The sequence below is a fragment of the Amblyomma maculatum genome, unplaced genomic scaffold (genome assembly GCF_055883805.1).
Source record: "Amblyomma maculatum isolate TAMU_Amacu unplaced genomic scaffold, ASM5588380v1 scaffold_13, whole genome shotgun sequence".
NCBI classification, from domain to species: domain Eukaryota; kingdom Metazoa; phylum Arthropoda; class Arachnida; order Ixodida; family Ixodidae; genus Amblyomma; species Amblyomma maculatum.
In genome coordinates, this window is record NW_028146738.1 from 24,787,576 (window position 1) to 24,807,470 (window position 19,895).

The window sequence follows — 19,895 nt, forward strand, 5'->3', positions numbered from 1 at the left end:
GCCCGTATGACACTAGTTTGCCGACTGGGTTGATGTGTTTGGAGAATACCACATATACAGGGTGTCCCAGCTAACTTTAGCCAAGGGTGAAAAAAAAAAAAAAGAGAAAGCATTTGAGGTAGGCCAGAGAAAGCAGTTGCATGCTGCCAGCAGGTCTTGCGCACCACAGACAATTTTTTTGTTTTTCAATTATATTATAATTCGTAATTCGTAGTACTTACATCATGCAATAAATATGATTTGCAAAGTTCGAGGGCACATTTAGATACTTCCATTTCATTCATCTAAGATAAAGAAAGCCCCGTGCGTATCTTCTCTCCGATCGCCAAAGAAAACCCGCGAAATACAAAACGTATCACGTGAGTGCCGCATTCGCGCGCCTCGACTGTGCTGCTCTCCGTCGTGGTTTGAGTGAACGAAATCAGCTGCGGCAGTTGCTCCAGGTCCATGGTTTCTTCACACTCGTCAGCCAGCTACGCACGTGACGGTGGAAGTTGCAGCTAGCGTGGCGAGCCATGGCTGACCGCAACCATCGTCAATTTACTAGCCTAATGCTGCAACTGGTCCGTCGAATCACGGCCGCAGCTAATTTAGTTCACTCCGGCCACGATTGGGAGCAGCCCAATCGCAGCGCGCAAATACGCTAGTCACGTGATAGTTTTTGTATTTCGTGGACTTTCTTTGGAGCTCGGAAGAAAGATACACGTTAGGCTTTCTTTATCCCAAACAGATGGAACGAGGGTTTCTTAAAGTGCTCATCAGTTGGCAAATCACATTTATTGCCTATTATACATTATTTATTAATTTAGAAAAATTAGCGTAATTAAGTTATTAATTACTCGCCGAACAAAAATTGCTTGTGATGCGCCAGGCGGCTGCCAAACTGTGCAAATGGTTTTCCTGGCCTATATTTCAGATGCTTAATTTTTTTAGCCTTTGCCTCAGTTTAGCTGGTACACCCTGTACGTATACATGTACGTGTGCTCTCTGAAACGCATTCATTGTGAAGTCAAGGTTATGTGCAACTGTTTTTTTTTCTTTTTTTTTTTACGTAAGCTGGCTACTTTATGTTGTCCAAGCAGCGATCGCACTCACTTATGCAGTGCTACATAAATAGGCAAGCGTATCTTCCGTCGTTCACGAGTAAATGAAAAAAAAAAATTAAAATAGACACCGTGATGGTTAAATCAACAGGTTATAATATTGAGCTGCTTGATGATCTAGATGATAAAAAATTGTGGGGGGACATAAGCTCGATCTTTAACGGCATAACGCGAATGCGTTCATGGCTCCCATCTGCGGCTCCCCCCATGCGGCTCCTCGATCGACTGCATGCAATTTCTGCTTGCTTTTAATCACCAATTCCTTAACTTGTGTCTCTAACATTCTTGGCAGCGATAGAAATCCCGCTTAATTCTTCTAGACAGCTAGAATGTGCAGAGTATGACACTTTGTCATGCCTCGGTTTTGCACAGACTGTTTTTACTCTTCTAAAGAAATTTCGTTGTGCTCACGGACATTGGTAAAGCCTATACTTTAAGCAAACAACTTCCCCTAACGGGCAATAAGGGTGTGCGCGCCGACAGCAGTGCGTACGCCGATAAAGTTTGTAAAAACTGCCTCGCCAGTTATTATAAAAAAAAATAATAATAATAATCCACACACTGTGGGAATGCCGGGAAGTGTTGGCCCGAAAACAGCAGTTCTTTTTTGAAATTCGTTAAGTCGCGATGCTCTTCCCTGTGCGCAGGTGAAAATAAATTCATTAAACTGAGTTTCTCATTCCTTCACTCAATTTACCGCAGGTGAAAGTTCGGTGTCAGGCCGGTATAGAAACTTTCGCAGCATTTCTAATGCTTGGCTCGAGTAGAATCGTACTGTTACAGCTGAATCCCCGTTTTATACCTAACAACGTATAGCCATGCCAAACACGAAGCCTCATCTTCCCGGCATTCCTGGGCGTCTGCATGGTGCGGAATGAAATATCGCAACACCACTTATATGCATAGGTAACATTGCTGACAGCGCTTGTCGCGTGTTGGTTGGACCATCCCTATCTGCACCGGCGTGTCTGATTTCGCAGATCAATGCATCAGAAGTCTGAACTTTAGTATATACATAATTTGATCAACATTATCACTCTCTCACCGCCTTCGTAGTTTAGCCTTCTCTTATTCTTCTGCGCCAGACTGCAATGGAAGCAGCCGCGGTGGCTCAGGGCTTATAGGGAGCTCGACTTCCGAGCAGGGGGACCAGGTACGACCTCGCGGCCACGGGGGCCATGCATGTTTGTAATGGAGGCAAAACGAAGAGGCGTCCGTGTGTTTTGCAATATCTGTGCACGTTGAACATCCGCAGCTGGTGTAAATTAATTCGGAGCCGTCCACTCTGGCTTTCGTCATAGCATGAGCCGATTCGGGGCGTTAGGCTCTACTTTCATTGCACTACACTTACACTTACGCAGTGGCCATAAAAAAAAAAGAAAGAAAGAATAAAGCTGCGTCAGCACACTCCGCTGTTAGGACTCCTTGCCGTTCGTTTGCACCTGGGTTGTGACGAAAACACGAGTAATCTATGGTTGTATGTTTTTTTTCTTCTTACCACTATGTAGCTACAAGCGCGACGACAAGAAACTCGAGCAGCGGAGAGCATAAGCGCAACTTTGTTTGCATCTTTTTTTATCGCCTTGTGCATGTAACTGAAACTCAATTGAGCTAACTTTCGTATGCATGTCAGCAATACCAGCGTTTTTCGGCTAAAAGCAAAATTAAAAAAAAAAAGAAAATTAATGTGGAGTGTTTTGATGAATGTTTTTCAATTTAAACAGAATACTTAACTTCTACATGTTTTGTACAGGTAAAAGGTCCTGTGGTCAACACTTCCGGCTCCAAACGGATAGATGGCTTGCAAGCACGTACGCTATCCTTTCCCCCCGTTGCTCTCACGGTCGAAAGTTGTACGCTTACTGAATGATTTGGTAAACTTGCTAACATTTAATCACTATCCTGCCACTAAAAGGACCATTCTGCATTGGTCAGAATTCCTCAGAAGAAAACGCAACCTGTCACTCTCTTTTATCCTGTTTTGCTTTGGAAACTTACGATGTGCAGGCATGGAAACTTGAAGACTTGCCCGTAACATTTGTTGCATTTAGCCTTTCCGGAATGTTTCGTGTGCCCATAGACTTGCAAAGCGTAGCTTTTTTTATTTGGCTGGGGTTTTCCCGTACTGTGTGTGACTCGAGACCACGACTATGACAAGAGGGAAAGTCGGTGCTTGAATTCCCCTTGTTAGTGAAGTTTTGCTAGGCAGAATTGTATGCAGGGTTGTTTAGAGTTACCGTGTAGCAATTCTTGCTGACGCCCGACTTGTCGGCACGATGGCCTCGGAGTCTGTCTCATCGAAGATATCACGCCTGATTCGAGCTCTGCTTCGTTCCAGTCCGTATTTTTACGACAAGTTTCAACCTCTAAACCTGGCGTTAAGTAACGGCCCTCGGTGGTTAAAGCCCTCGATTATCGGGTCGTCTGACTCGATAGGATTCGATTCGAGCTGCAATTCGATAGAGGAAAATCGCAACGCGCCCTCTGTGCCATGCGCCAGCGCATGTCGAAGAACGACAGGTGGTCAAAATTTCCAGAGATTTCCACCATGTCATCCCTAATAGTCTGAGTCGCTTTCGGACATTAAGCTCCTTAACCAAACCATTTGGTCACAAACCATGTCGTCCGTAAATGCACTGCGGGGTTATAATGCGCCGTGTTCAAGTACGCATTGCAGGGCCGTGACATTCGGCTTCTGAGCATGTGTGAGTGTTGGTTTGATCCCGAACGCGATGGACGCATTTGGACTTGTGAAATTCCAAAGTAGTTAAACTGAGGTTTTGGTGTGAGTTAAATATCGGGCATGGTTGAAATTAATCTCCAATTCTCTTTTATTGTGTGTCTTAAAGAACGCAGTGTTGTTTTGCAAGTCTACGTCAATTAATGAGCCAGTAATTTTAACTGCAGAAACTGTTCTAATGATGTTGATTTATTTAGTACACTTGTGCGAATCACAGAGCCTTTGTGTGTTTCGTTTTTCTGCTCGGCATGCAGCTGTATGGAACTTGGCGACCACTCTTTTGTAGCCTTGGAGACGATCTCTTAAGACGGCGTGGAGGGGGGGGGGGGGGATGAAAAGTGCAGACGCTACACAGGCCTATAGGTTTGTTGGATGGCACTGCTTTAAAAAGAAAAAAATCTAAACTTTTGCCTAAACACCCTTCACACTGCCAAGCATCTTGAACATATCTCGAAAAAGGTTTCCAGCGAATTTTTCGCACATATATTATTTAACATCTGAATAAAATTAAATCCATCCACACATTTTTCCTTGGCCGACTTCCATGTTTTCGCTATTATTTTTCAAAAACGCTCCCCATTGGATTTCAGCAGCAGTTTAACTTATTCTTTCTGAGCGCAGGGCTATAACTTCAGAAGCAACACTTTGTTATGTCTGGGAAGCTTAATTACACATTTTCTATCAGCATGTTCATGCAAATACCTTATAGTATTACACAAAACTCTTTTTGAAAATGGGGCGTATTGGTCTCAGGGGATGCTACCAGAGTGACGAAATATCCGGGTTGAGTGAACTGCGTCCCGGGCGTCGTGGTGTGAAACTGCCTCTCGGGATGACATTTGAAGGCCTTATTAAGCGCACTACAATTTTTTTTTAAAGAAAATCCTTGCTCACGGCTATACTATATATTTGAAGGACTTGCTCAAATTTTCATATAGAACATACCCCCGAAATATAAAGCAAGAAAAGTTAATTAACGTATATTGGTAGTTAGCGAAGTGATAAATGCAATTTGACCCTTACCTGGCCCCGCCGCAGCCACCCAATATAGCCCCAAGTGCTAAAATAAATCTAAAGCGAGACGATTGTCTTAAAATTTCCAAGCTTATAAAAAAACACCTGATATATATTATCATCACTCTGACTATACCCACTGCAGGGCGAAGGCCTCTCCCATATACCTCCTATCAAGCCGGTCCTGTGCTAGCTGCATCTTAACTTCTTAATCTCATCCACCCACCTAACTTTCTGCCGCCCCTGCTACGCTTTCCTTCCCTTGGAATCCAGTTTGTTACCCTAAGCGATCATCGGTTATCCTCTCTTCGCACTACATGTCCTGCCCATGCCCATTTCCTCTTGATTTTCATGTCAGTAACTTGAGTTATTTCTCTGACCCGCTCTGCACGCTTCCTATCTCCTAATGTTTCCCCTACCATTTTTCATTGCATAGCCCTCTGAGTTGTCCTCAGCTTAAGTAGAACCCTTTTTGTTAGCCTCCTGTTATATATATGCCCTAATTAAAAGTGATTCGAAGCGTATTTATGATGCCACTTATGACACAACGCATATAATTCTCGGCCGGCTGATCGCATGCGCAAAGAGGCGAGGAAGGCGTTGAGCGATGACCCTTTATTCAACTTTCTACATTGTAATTCAGTGCTAAAGAAGGGAAGGGGTGAGACTGGGCCGAAAGGCAGAGGTATACTTCTCGACTGTCGGTTTCAAGCGCGCCCACGCAGCGCCACACGCGGGCCCGTGCGTATACAATATACCGATCAGTCATCCTCGCTGTCCGGCCGTTATGCATGCCACTTAAGAAGTGGCGTCATGAGGGCCAATTTTAATCTCCGATCACTCGAAGAACAGGATATCAATAGAGGCATTAACTGCACATTTTTAATGCATGGAGAGATCAGCTCAATGAGCAGTAACCGCTTTTTTCCGCAACGTTTATCGTGCGTGCGTATGGCACTGGAGGCAACGCCACACGTATCGCATTTAATTGTGTGTGCGTGTGGGTGCGTGTGTGAGAGAGAGAGAGAGAAAGAAAGAAAGAGAGAAAGAGAGATAATTATACGGGGACTGTAAATGTGAACTGCAGCCTCTCGCATATATGACCTTAAAGCCGTTCCTTGTGAAGGAAAATGTCACCTTACTGACGATCACCAACTTATGAAAGCGGCTAAAAGTAGAACTGCGACATCATGTACTTCTGTAAGTCTCATTTCTCTGTATGCGTTGGTACCATACTTCGAAAACCACTTATCCTAACAGGTTACGCTGGAACATGGCGCTACATGAACACAGGTACAAAGACGGCATTTATCGACGAAAGCAAGTGAGAAGCACGTTTCTGATTTAAGGCACAAACGTGGTCTCAACCCCCCCCCCCCCCCCCCTTCCCGGGGCCCCGCTGTTATGCTTTAAAACCTCCGCTATTTCAATGCAATTTGATGTGATCATGTTATCTCTTGGGCAGCATGCAGCCCTCGGCAGGAGCCGAGTTTTCGTTGAAGAGCGTCAATGGCGCACACGGTTCGAGCTTCGCTCGCTCGCATCAAGGCAAGGCGAAAGATGTATACTGGACCTGAACCTCCAGCAGTACATTACCTTTGCGAGGAAAAAAAAGGTTAATTTCACGCTCCTTTGCAGATGTGCACTCCGTGGATGAGTGAGAAAAACTCTCAGCGATTGATAGCCTGCTCCGCTGATTTATGACTGATATCTGGACATGATTTCTGGCAACGTTTCTTCGATTGTCCTGAATGTACTCTAAGTGTAGTTAGGACCAGAATTCATTTATGATCGGTTAATGAATGTTCAAATGCGATAGCTCAGCTGTGAGCTACGCATAAGGCACGCTGCAGCGAGAGCTTGCGGGCGAATCATCCGCCACATGGGGGTCTTTCCTTTCCGTTCAGTTTCCATAAAATACTAACGCGCGGAAGTTTTTGCCCAATTACAATTGCCGGAGTACCAACATTCTTAAAATGTCACTTGACGAGTACGTCCTCTCATTATTTGTATATGTCGAGGGCGACATAAGTGTCAAAAAAGAGCGATTGCAAAAAAAAAAATAATAATAATAACACTGGCAAGGCAAAATTGTAATGTTCATAACATCGAAAAGGAGTCAGCAAACGTGGCGTACACTTGAAGTGCAAGGGCCGCATTTATGTGTGACTCTTATCTTTGGGATGATTGTAGAGTGGGGGAGGGGGCGATACTATTTAGACACTGCATATCTGTCGTTCTGTCCTCTTCTTCGACTGGAAATACGGGAGGTTCCCGCGGTTAAATCCGCCACCTGCCGAGAATGTATACACTGACCATTCGCCGGTTGGAAGTAGTGCGAGCAAATAATATGCCAGACTTATTCATCAAAGAAGACGTCGACAAAAACTTCATTCTGAGCAGAAATTTGAATACACTTGCATAATGAGGGAGACAAAATGATGCGGCTTCGAAGGAAATTTTTTCTTCAGCACATGATCATTAAGTAAGCAAGGAAATTCCGCTGGTCCCGTTTGAGAACTGCGAATATAAAAGAAGCGCTGACACGAGCATTCTTTCAGCACCACCTCGCTGTAATGGCCATGGGATGAAGCGAGGGACAAGTTCATCTCGCTTCACACACGTGCGCATGTCGGCGCGGTGTGGGCGGGCGGCGCCGGCGTCGATACGAGTCGAGTTCTCAGCGACACGTCTCAAAAATCGCCGGCCGCTTCGAGATCACTTTATTATAGAATACGTACGAGTCTGGCGAAGCACTCAAAGTGGGGGCGGTGGAAGAGGGGGCCGCCATTACCCGGCAATTACATCGAACGCCGCAGGCAGGGGGAGCGGGGACAGGCATAGCCTGGATTCGGAACAGCCCCGGCGGAACCTTTCCTCGACCGTCGAATGGGGCGCCGGGTCGTCGGAGCTGCGCACGCCAGCATTCAGATCGAATGGACGAACCAATCTCGCCACGGAGACGTGCGCGGGCGCCGAAGGAGAGTGTTCGGGGCCGCGGGCTGCGTATACCCTCGCGTGCCACAGATCGGCGCAGAGTCATCTCTCCGCCTGTGCCGTTGTCCACGCGTCGATTTGTAATCACTCAATTCAAGGTTTTGAAAGGACGCGGGTAGAGGTAAAAAAAAAAAAAAAGTAAAGAAACAATAGAGAGAGAGGGAGAAAGAAAATGAGATTTGAAGAAAAGCGTTGAGGATAGGCGGCCCTTCCTCTTTTGGCCGTAAACACCCCGGCGGCAGGGCGAAGGCGGATCGAAGAGATCCTGCCTGGCAGTTATATACACGCAGGCGTGTACGCGGGGCGATTGTCTCCATCGCGCTGCGCGTGCGTGTAGAAGTGGTTTCAGTGAGGAAACGAAGACTGCCTCCTTCTGCCAGCTTTAAACAGTCTATTGCTTTATTCGCATTTATTTATTTATCATTCTCCGCATCGCCGGTTTTCACATAATTGTGTGCTTCGTGGTATAGCGTTTCGTGGCGAGGCGTTTCTGGGCGGTCGAATGCTGCAGCGGAGTCTCGAGTTTGCCACGATCGCTATGATTGAGAACGTCTCTGTTTTCGTGGTGGTATCGATTAAACGTCAACTTCTGGGAAGAACTTTTATCAAGGAGTAGGCCTGCCCGGAGCGCTGATGTTTCTCAACAGTCACGGAAGGTCTAACAGGAGCGGCCACCGCAGGGTGCGGGAACTTGATATGCTGTGTTATTATGCGACGAGTATGCACCTGCGAACGTATATACGCCTTGTTGCTGTGCGCTTAGCACGACATCGAATTCCATTTGCCGCATCAAGCCTAGTCAGTGTTAAGCTATTGTGCGTTAAGCCAGCGCAATGGGATTGTGGCGTGGCACGAGTTCTCTCGCTAGTGACTGCTTTATAGCAACTGTAACAGAGAACTTAGTCCCCAAGGTGTAACAGTCACAGTGGTGTACATAATGTTTCCGTCGTGAAAAGAAAAATAAACATATCAGAGCGGGCAAAAGCCATTTCCTGCCCATTTCGTTTGGAGTGAGTGCAGGGTCACCACCAGAAACGCACTAAGCGAGTTATCGTGCCTCATATTTCAGTTACAGGTGTGGACTTGTCTGTAGAGCCGCAGCCTTGCTTCGGAAATACTGCATCGCTTCAAATACGTGAATTCTTTGGTGGTTAATAGCAAATAACAAACCCAGATATGTGCATGCTCTACAGTCGCCCCTTTGATTTAGATATTCAAATGAGCAAATAGAGTGATGTACCGCGGCAGAAAGAAAAGGCCATAGCAGCTTATACGACTTACGAAGGCGCATGTTTCAATTAAAAGAATACAGCTTCGGCGCTTTTATGAGGTATAGGCTGAAGTTACCACAATCAATTAAGCTTCATTGCTAGAAGTATAAACCTGAGAAAGTTTAGTTTTAATTGTGTGGTATCTGTGCAACTAATCTCACGGAACCTCACTTATAGAACCATATTAATATCGATGTAAGAAGCAGTGTCTACCTCCACAAACAAGTGACACGTCACTCAGAAGGCTGGGTACTTAAAGGCAGCATATGTCGTTCAACCATTATTACGCACAGTTAGCAAAATTTTCATGAGAACATGAGAACCTTCAAGCTTAAACAATTACGCCTAACGTCCCATAGCTACACGCAGGATCGGAGCTAGATAAACTACTAATACATTTAAGCTCCAATTTATTTTAATGCATACCGAAATTTCAGTGCCAGAAATTCGTTTTTTTAACTTGTCACCGTCGAAATGGCAGCCGGGTAGCGAGCCATTTCGGCAAAGTAACTCTCTAAACTGAATTGAACAGTCGTTGCTTGCGAACTGAGTAATAAAGAATACTTTATTTCACAGGCACGTCAACAGAGCTCACGAGCTGTAAATATTTAAAAATGTCTTTAAATTGATATCCGCTCGAAAAGTAGAATAGGTCAGCCTTCACATCACATTAGAGGCCTTTTTTTTTTTTTTTTTTTTGTAGTTCAGTGATACTCGCATGTAAAGTTGTTCAGCTGAAAAATCTTGTTTCTTGCTGTTCAAAGCTATATAGTCCCTAGTATATCTAGCATATATTGGACAAGCAGCCAAATACAAGGGAACACTATGGAAAATTAAGTTCCCCTTACAAAAATGAGTTTTGAAACTCTATTGTTGGACTATTGACCACCTTTTGAATTTATTGAATTTCGATAGACATTCAACCCCAGCTGAGTGCAATCTTTACAGGGCCAACAGAATTTTCATTGTGTTCTACCCAATAGACTTTTTGTGCTATTTTTTCTATGTGCTTTTTGTTGTCAGTTTTCAACGTTCACGAACAATTAGCGTGTACTGTTCATGCTGACCCATGTTTTTAAGTAGTTTTAGGCACCAATGATAAGAACATGATGTGACAATTTCGTTATGAATTTTTGGTCTCACTTGTAATCAACTATTGGCCCCATTCTGCAAAGGGAAATATAAGAGCAGCATGCAGTTGCGTGCTATTTCATTTTATATAAAAGTACATATTAACGGTGCACACTTAGCTCAAGCTTCGCAACACAGTGAAAATATGCCCTAAAAACTTCATGATGGCAAAGCCTCCACTAATAATACAAATACATCGTTGAATGTCAATCAGAATCCGTAATGGATCAGCTTCTGTATGTCGCAGAAGGTAACTTTAGTGGTAGGACATATTTTATATTTATCATAAAACAAGTTCAGTGAGTCATCATACTAACAAACAGGATCCTAGATTGAACCTACCATGTAGGGCAGGACAGAGCTTTTTAAACCAGTTGCAAAGTTCACTATATGCTTCAGGATCTGACATTCTGCCCAAGCCTAGGTATTTTTGCCCGTAGCTTTTGCCGCAAAATGAGGTGCAGTCTGTATTGGAATCCTCCACCGCTGTATGTCTTTGGAGAATTTTGCTGTTATTTTTTTCTTTTCCTTCCTTTCTTAAAGTGGACACCATGCTAAAATGAAGTCACTTTAAACATTGAGGGGTTCTAATAATCACGGATCGATCCCACGCATACTATAGAGTTAACACGCATAGCAAAAACATTCGCGTATGAAATAAAAAGAAAAAAAAAACAGGATTGCTCGCGTCTTCTATCGGCGACTCTTCTTTTCAAAGAAGCATTCGGCCACTGCCTTGCTCCCCCTGTGCCCGCGAACGGCGCCAGCATGTCCGGAGGGGTCGAGGTTTACTTCCTGTCGGCTGGGGAGAAAAAAAGGGCGGGGGGGAGGGGTTACTCCCGCTAGGTCTGTGCTCTCTGCCTTCTCCGTGGTTTGTCTACACGGAGATGACCTTGGCTGCAGCATAGCTGGAGTCGCGCAGCGGGGGCGGCGGCTCCCCCTTTTCACCGAAGCTGTTCTTCTGCGCCCAGTTTTCTTTGCACGCAGACGCGGGTACGCTGAGTGCGGCGATGTGCCACTTCAGTTGGCGTTTTCCCGCCACCGTGGTCGCATCTTGCACTGTGAGCGAAGCACCGTATGTAGGTTTTTCGCTGGTGATTATCACGAAGATCGTTTTGTTCAAATTGGAGCGCGAACGTACGCATTTAAGTCTTCGGAGGAATCCGCTCTTGGGCGGCAGCTTCTGCGCAAGGAGGACATGTTTAAGAAGTTCAACACTCGCAGGCGTTTTGGATTCTAGGCGAAAAGCCGGCGCGGGCGGATGGAGCGTCTGCACTTTGGTGAGTGTTTTACTTTTTCCTATTCGTGTTTGTGCCAGTCTTGTACAGTGTGTGCTACAAGGTGAAGCACGCATGTAAATATTTCTAGCAGGCAAACCAGCCTCGTCGGAAAAAAAAAAAGGATGGGGAGAGAGAGAGAGAGAACGAGGCTTGTCTCTACGCGGACGCTGGGGCCGACGGAACGCCAGTTGGGGTGGCGACATTTTCTTTCTTTTTTTTAACCGGTGACCGTTTTTGACGGATTGTTCGGCACAGTGCTGTACGCTTTCGATACGCTACTCGCGCTGAGACGGACACATTATCGAGATCATAATATGCCTCTGTCACACATTGTGGATTATTGAATCTGTGCAGCTCCGCCATTTTTGCAGTGTTTGTTTTTGTTTCCACTCATTTTAGTGCCTATAGTTGGTAATTTTGCTTCAAGTTTTCTGGGTAGTAATGCTTGTGACCTGCGCTTTGCTATTTATATTCACAATGGGATCTTTGACGGCAGCATATATTGTTTATCAGGGAGAAATGAACGATGTGGTAGTGCTGCCGAGCTGCGGAGGCGGCGGTCGATGCCATCTAAGCAGTGAAAGACAGTGACAACTCATTTTAGACAAGAAATTTCTTGAGCTATGACGTGGAGCAGCGCACAAATGCCTTTGCTCTATTTTTAGGTTAGTATATACCGCAGCTTAATTATGATTTATATTTTTTATTTCAGCATCACATGCGAGGAGTTCCCGGACGTATCAGCGTTTTACGCAAAGAACAGCCTGGCGTCATACCTTGCACATGAATTGAAATAAAGCAAATAAACAACCCAGCTCATGTTATGGGTTCACCAAAGATGCATATTTTTTCTTTCTCATTAACGCGCATTTTTTATTCTGTGTTCCCTTTCCGCTGCGGATTAACAGAAAATGCTGCGTGATCAATGGTTAGCCAGGAGCAGGCACGAGGTGGTTTACATTAATGCAAAAGTAGCACAGCACATATCCTTGCTGCGGTCAGTCAACACATTCTATGTTCTGCTCGAACAATCAACAATTTAGTCAGTTTAGTGTAGGTTAATGAGTGAGTAAGTATAATGGGGCTTAAAAGATCAAGATCTGTTTTGTTCTTTTATGCCTCACTATGCTTATCATTAACCAGCACTGATCAGACAGGATTGTTGATTGGTCGGGCAGAACATAGAATGTGGTGACTTATCGCAGCTAGGAGATGTACTGTACTACTTTTGCATTAATGAAAATCACCCCGTGTCTGCTCCTGGCAAACCGATGGTCGTGTACTATTTTCTGTTGTTCAGGAGTGGAAAGGTAGCAGAAAATCAAAAAGCGTCACTTGCAGAGTTTCTGAAGCATTTGAGCCTGAAATCAACAGAATTTCAGTTGCGCGAATTCCAAAAGCGCCCTTAAGAAACACATGGGCCACTATTTCATAAGCGCTCAACAAGAGGTCAACACTGCATCATCCAAGATGTTGCCGATTATCGACAGACTTTCAACAGCGTGTATTGACACAACGCTTTCGAATTTCTATAGAAACCCTACATGCATTTTTGTAAGGGCCGTGTCTTAGGCTGGCCCAGTATTTTATATGTTAGAAAGCTGGCCCACGTGGTCAGCATGTTAAAGTCCCTATATATTGTTAGTAATGCGATCATACAATATTTTTAACTTCCGATATTAACTTTCAAACCGCACTGTGTCTCGGTGCGCTTCAATTTTATCTATAGCACCTACAGGAATCAAGGAGAAACGATACTGTGCAATGTAGCAATCCTTTCTTTGCATTGACCCATAATTTTGCAGAACGAGAAAAAAAAAAAAAAAAAAAGAAACGGCAGGCTCTGTTGAACCGATTAGGCTACAGTGCAAAATAACGTGAACCTGCAGTTTCATCTCTACATGTGGCGCCATCTGGATGCCGCTGCGTCTAATGGCATATGTTTAACCTTTCTCAAACTTGGTTATAACCAACGAAAGCACATGCCGCGGTGGCTGAGCACTCAACATTTGCAATATGTATAGGTTGAACCATCAGCCGTGTCTCTGACTGAGGCACTAAAATTCTTTCAGTGACTATATATTTCATTACGCGGAAGCCAGTCAGGGGCTGGATCAACAAGCTTTATAACTTCATAATACCTTTCAAAGCATGGGCGTAGCAAAGGGGCGGGGGGGGGGGGGGGGGGGGGAGGGGGGGTCGGTGCCTTGCGCTGTTTTTAAGAATACATTAATTACCAACTAGCCCGGCGTTTCACACTTGTAAAGCATATCAGTTATTCGATGTACTGAATGAGTGTGTTCTAAGTGAGCGGGGTTACACGCATACAGACATTCACCTTCTCTCTCTCTCTGCACAATGAATTCATTGTGAACGCGTGCGCCGCCGTGGTGGTGCAGTGGTTAGGGCGCTCGACTACTGTGCCCAAGGACTCGGGATCGAATCCCGGCCTTGGCGGCTGCTTTTCGGTGGAGGCGAAAAGCAAGGCGCCCGTGTACTGTGCGATGTCAGTGCACGTTAAAGAAACCCAGATAACCGAAATTTCCGGAGCCCTCCGCTGCGGCGTCTCTCATATAGCCCGAGTTTTTCTGGTACGTTGAAACCCATAAACGAACCAAACCATCATTGTGAACGCGCCGCCATTAATGGCCCAACCATGCATGGTGCTCATTAATATTCTGCGAAAATAATGTTTATGCGGTTAAACGGCGCTATATAGAACTGCAGTGGAAATTCCAAGGTCATTGCCGCATTCTAGCGGCTACTGCCGGCGCTGAAATAAGCTGGCGCGTGATGATAGTTTTTCTTATAACATCTTACAGACGTTCTCTCTTCCCAGAAAGGGACATGAACCCGCAATAAACCTCCGAAGAAAACAGTTCCCTGGGCACCATATGTTAAGCGTCGTCTATTTTTCCGTCAGTACATATACCACAAGAACATTACGTTGACTTCCCAGCGCATTGCTTTAACAATACTGATTATACTTCCGTGCCAAAAAAGCGGAGTTTACAAGATACTTTTGACCGCCATATACAAGCGGCACAGCAGCGCTTCGCAGTGCGCATAGATGCTGTTTCAAAGACCGTAAATGGCATTTGTCAGTTTATTGAGGGGCTTTGCAGTTGTCCTCTTAGCGGTGCCACCTGCCTTGAAGAGGAACTGCTCTCTGTAAACTGTCTATATAAGGGCATGGTGCCGATGAAGGTGAACGAGGCTGCAGCTTCGCCTGGACAGCAGTATAGGGCTTTTGTACACACAATATACCTCGCCTTTGCAAATCGCTTATGCAGCATGTTTAAGCGCATAGAAAAAGCGCGAGTCGTGCACGATTATTTCTACAAGACGCCCCGAAGTCCAAAAGGAAATAACTCTTATCGGCTCAAACCTGAACCCAGAACGAGGTGCGCCAAGTATCTGCCTGCACTGTTTTCGCATTCGCCGCCTCCTTATCGATATAGGCCCCAGCTTGTCAGCACAAGTGCGCCCGATATTTTATTACCTCTGACCTCACGCAATGAAAGCGTTGAAGAGATCCGTTCAAGCGTAACGCAAAGATGCGAAATGTTAAGAGAGAGAAAGTAAGGATGAAGGGATTTGGGAGGCGCGAGGCTTATACTTAGACGGAAAGGTCGGCTAGTGCACAAGCATGAACAAGGAGGAACAAATACAACCGCGACTGCAGAGTCCCCAAAAACACTGTTTAGGAGACCGAGAAATGAATCTTACTGTTTCAAGAATTTAGACTGTACAGGAGTGAGCACTTCCGGTGCTCACGTGAAATTTCGCGGGTAATTTGAAAGGCGATAATATTGGAGCGAAATATGGCTTGCCATTAAAGCTCGTTCGCGTACATTTTTTGTTTGTGTGCACTCGTTTGTTTGGTTTTATGCGGTTTAACGTCCCACAAGCGACTTAGGTTATGAGGGACGTAGTACTGGGGAATCCGCAAATTTCGACCATTTGGGGTTCTTTAATGAATACCGACATCGCACAGCACTCGGGCACCTGGATTTTCGCCTCCGTCGAATAAGCAACCGCCGCGGCCGGGATTCGATCTCGCGTCCTTGGGCACAGCAAGCGAGCGCCCTATCCACTGCACCTGGAGCGGATATGTCTCTTGATTAAGAAACTGCAGCGCCTGTGCATTACTGACGAGTAAAAGCTGGGACGTAATAGTCATGCAAGTTAATTACAGTTTGACGAAATTTTGTGAATTCTGTGCACTTCGACTTCACTTAACAGTTTTCAATGCGACTCTTTCGACCACACCGCCTTCATGCTCTGCTTCTTTTCCTGGATTTAAAGCGATAATTATGCGACTGACCAATTCATTATAAAGGGAACTCCACAATCTATAAAGTATCAACGCTCATCAACAAAAAAATTGCTGCGGCACACTGCAGACTGTGGAAACCGTTTGCACGAAAGTGGGCACTTTACCCTCTCATTTATGTACGCTCAGCATCCCCATTAACGTGGTGCTATTTTCATCATGTGATTCATATATGCGGGTGTTTTCTGAATGAAAGGGACCGCTGCTGTAAACTGCAATCGATGATGCATGCGTAAGCAGAGCAAAATTTACCAAGAGAAGAGCGCATATATGAAACGGTTGCCTTTTGCTGTCTACTTTTTCGAAAAACAAGCGTGCGCAGCTTTTCATTTACATGCCGGCGGAACATATATCACCCGAAACAATTGTTTTTTTGAAAAGTACTGCTATCTGCTGCACTGCATAGAAAATAAGCAGCCAAAATTTCTCCTCACGCATGTGCACATGCCAGCTAAGTAAATTCCTCTTTTACGTTAAAAAAAGAAACACTGAAAAAGAAGGACAAGGTGCGTGCGTGCAGCCCAGTTCTGGCGACGAAGTGCGCTGCACACACGGACCGACGTTTGCACACACCGTTTGGAAGTGTCCATCACAGTTCGGTCAGCTGCTGCTCACGGAGTGCGCGTGTATGCTTGCGATGCGCGCGCTGCCTGTCGCGAACGCTGGTCAAAAGTTTCACTCATCCGCGGGTATATATTCAGGATATCACATTGTTAAGAATGCTTGTTGAAAAACGCGGAGATAGTTATATAATATTAAGGAAAATAGAAACCACCTACTTAAGAGGTAACCATGTGTAACGCTTGCAGTCAGCTGGAGGGATATCGATCAAGTATTTTTGATATTTAGAGCTTCCTTAAAACCGTATTTACCTTTTAATTGCAGAAAGCCCAGAAGTATGTGGCATTAGCACGAGAATAGGGATAATATATATATATATATATATATATATATATATATATATATATATATATATATATATATATATATATATATATATATATATATATATATATATATATATATATATATATATATATATATATATATTAAAGGGGAAATGAGGGTGCTCATTATAATACATGAAGGAAAGAAGCCAACAGTCGGCGAGGCCAAGGAAAGCGTTGGGTATGGTACTTTGTCCTTTTTTTTTTATGTTTACTTGGATAAACACAGAAATTAGTAATGTGATCTGTTAGGGGAAAAATAAATAAACACAAAGTAGAAGAAAAAAACAACGTGCCGATGGTGGGAACCGAACCCACAACCTCCGAATATATATATATATATATATATATATATATATATATATATATATATATATATATATATATATATATATATATATATATATATATATATATATATATATATATATATGCACACTCCTCTATATTTAACCATACCTGAAGACAGGATAAAAAAGAAGGGAGGGAGGCTGCGAGGGCGACTTCATTGCTTTCGTGTTCCTCCTGTAAGAACTGATGCTTGGACGAGTCGGTATGCTATTTTGAAGACGAAATCATCACTGCTCCAGGTGTCATCTAAAAGCGTATAGTGCGTATCTCGGTTGGGATCATAACGAGAAAAAAAAAAAAACAATACAAGCTGACTCCTCTGCTTGTCGTTATAATGGCGATTAATTGATTTTAATCACGCAAGGCAGTTTTACCAACGAGCGCCATGGCACAAGTTTCTTCCGCCTGCACAAGGTGCACGTGGTTTCGCGTATTTCACCCTGAAGCTCGTTGTAACCAATGGGTGCCCGGCGGCACTCGTGCACGGAACAAACTCCGCCCCATCGGATCTAGGTCACCATACAGTGTCATCAGGAGACACTTAGACGATTTTGTAACCAAAACTTGCAAGTAAGGAAACTCTTTCAGAGCTTGCTGATGATGTGAATAAGAACTTAAAGGAACGGGATTCCTGAAGATGCGCGCATTTTGGCATTGAACAAAAAAGTGAGGAAGTTGTGTACACCCACGCTCAAATGTGAAGGAAATGCTGCAGATTGTTCCTTCTGGCCACTAACAGGAATGCGAACTCTTAGAAGATCTCATTTTATATTTATTTTGCCTGGGTAACTCAGCAGCTTCCAAGATATGCGCATAACCTCGCAGAGACAGTGAGCCTAATGTGTGCTCTTTTCAACTCACTGCCTATTTTCACAAGATCTAAAAGCGAGAGACAAATAGTACATGATGTTCGGAGTGCCCATATACTCCACCACAAAGGCTTTTAAACTGATTTCTTTCGCATGCACTGCCGTTCGCTCCTTATCCAACTTTATAACATCCACCCATCAAAGTTCTAACAAGTAGGCGATACATGGGAAGCCCCACTGGTTTATTACCCATCGCATACTCCATCGACCTGGGAACTTGAGGACTGCACTTTTCTACGACGGACAGATAGGCGGTTATGTGTGACAGGTTTCGTCAAGGATCATCTCAGCATAAATTTCCCATCGAAAATAATTGATTGGCTCTGCTAATAAAACGGCTATTTTAATTAGTGTTTAAAAGGGAGGAAAAAAGTTTGGACCAATTTCGCAAGAAGACAAGAATATAGAAACCCGACATTTACAGGCAGGCAAAATTCGTCTGGGCAAAACGTGCCTTCATCACGCGAGGTTTTTTGAAAGAAATTATTTAGATATAATATTGTAATTTCTTCGTACCAAGGCACGTGCTCTGGTTATTATTCTTTTTTCTATCACGGTTAACACGGTTTCGTTTCAGCGCTGGCAGCCTCGAAGCTAAATGATCACGTCGACTGATCACTTAGCTTCAGAGGCGACAGCAGCGCATCGCGTCATCTGATAGTCGACCGACTCAAAATTGCCGTAAATAGGTAATCTCTGCCGCTAAGTCATCGTGTCATGCACGCACTCTCTTGCTTCACATCCAGAAAAATCGCGCCACTTGCCCCTCTGGGAAGTTTGGCGGCGAAAGAAAAAAAAAATGCTCCGAATAGAGCGCGGATACGGCGTAAAGGCACACCGGCTGCGCTCACCGGTGAAGGTGGTGTGCTTGGGGGTGACCACGCGGAAGGCCGAGCCTCCCAGCTCGCGGGGCACTCGGTGGCCACCGAAGCCTGCAGCCGAGGAGGCAGCGGCCATGGCTTCGAGCGCAGCAGTCGCCTGGCAGGAGCCGCCGTCTTCCTTGGCGGCTGCCGTCATCCTCTCGGGAGACTTTGCCATGGAGCAGCAAACCCCGGCGGCGGAACAACGCGCCTGGGCCGCAGCAGGGCGCGCACGCGTTCGAGTGGGGCGCCTCGAACGCGCCACGGAACACGCGCCTTCCTCTTCCCCCGCACCGGCGCCGCGTCGCTGGTGGTGGCAGGAGGGGGGGGGGGGGGGGGGGGGCACCGGAAGGGGAACACACATGGAGCGCCGCGCACGCCCCGCGCTCGACGCCCCGCCCATACCAATCAGGGCCGCTCACAGCCGGCCAATAGGGGCCCCGAATGTTAATAAGATCGAAAGGAAAAAGGAACGTGCGGGGGAGGACGGTATGGGATCGATTCCTTTCCCGCGTCCGTCTTTCCTTCATTGCGCCTTCGCTTTTGGCACCATTTCGGCGCTGCCCCTAGCAGCATTTTGTGCCGTCTCGGCGCTCCCGCGATTTTGTTCCTCCTCCTTGCCTTCCGCTGCTTCTTCGCCCCCACCCGCATTCGCCTCTTCTCCGGCGTGCAAACGACGCCCTGATTTTCTCCCCTTTCTCCGCGGTTCCGCGTGGCCACATGGGCGGCGGATTTGGCTTCGACTACGGCCGAGTCTTTACTTTGACACTCGAGGTCCAAGCTTTCTTCCTTGTATGCACTGCAAGGAGAATGTACCCGCAAGCCGAATACTGGTCGCGCAGCAGTGGGAGTTCTGCGGGTGTTATCGAGAGGAATGTTAGCGGGAGCGGGAGCAGCGGAAAAACGCGTTGGTACGAGAGTGTGCGCGCAGTGTGGAAACTACGATGCAAGAAATGGTATCACGATATGCCGGCCTCCTGGGAGGGCTCCTATACA

General features: G+C 45.4%; 1 protein-coding gene across 1 annotated transcript in view; it reads right to left on the minus strand.

The window, feature by feature from the left end:
* The window catches only part of LOC146172395 (uncharacterized), a 103,624-nt gene extending 84,547 nt beyond the window's left edge, over positions 1 to 19,077 (minus strand). Inside the window, exon 1 of the mRNA XM_084585827.1 lies at positions 18,891 to 19,077. Within this exon, the coding sequence (XP_084441953.1) occupies positions 18,891 to 19,077 (187 nt within the window). The remainder of the gene's footprint in view (positions 1 to 18,890) is intronic.
* Between the last annotated feature and the right edge of the window lie 818 nt (positions 19,078 to 19,895).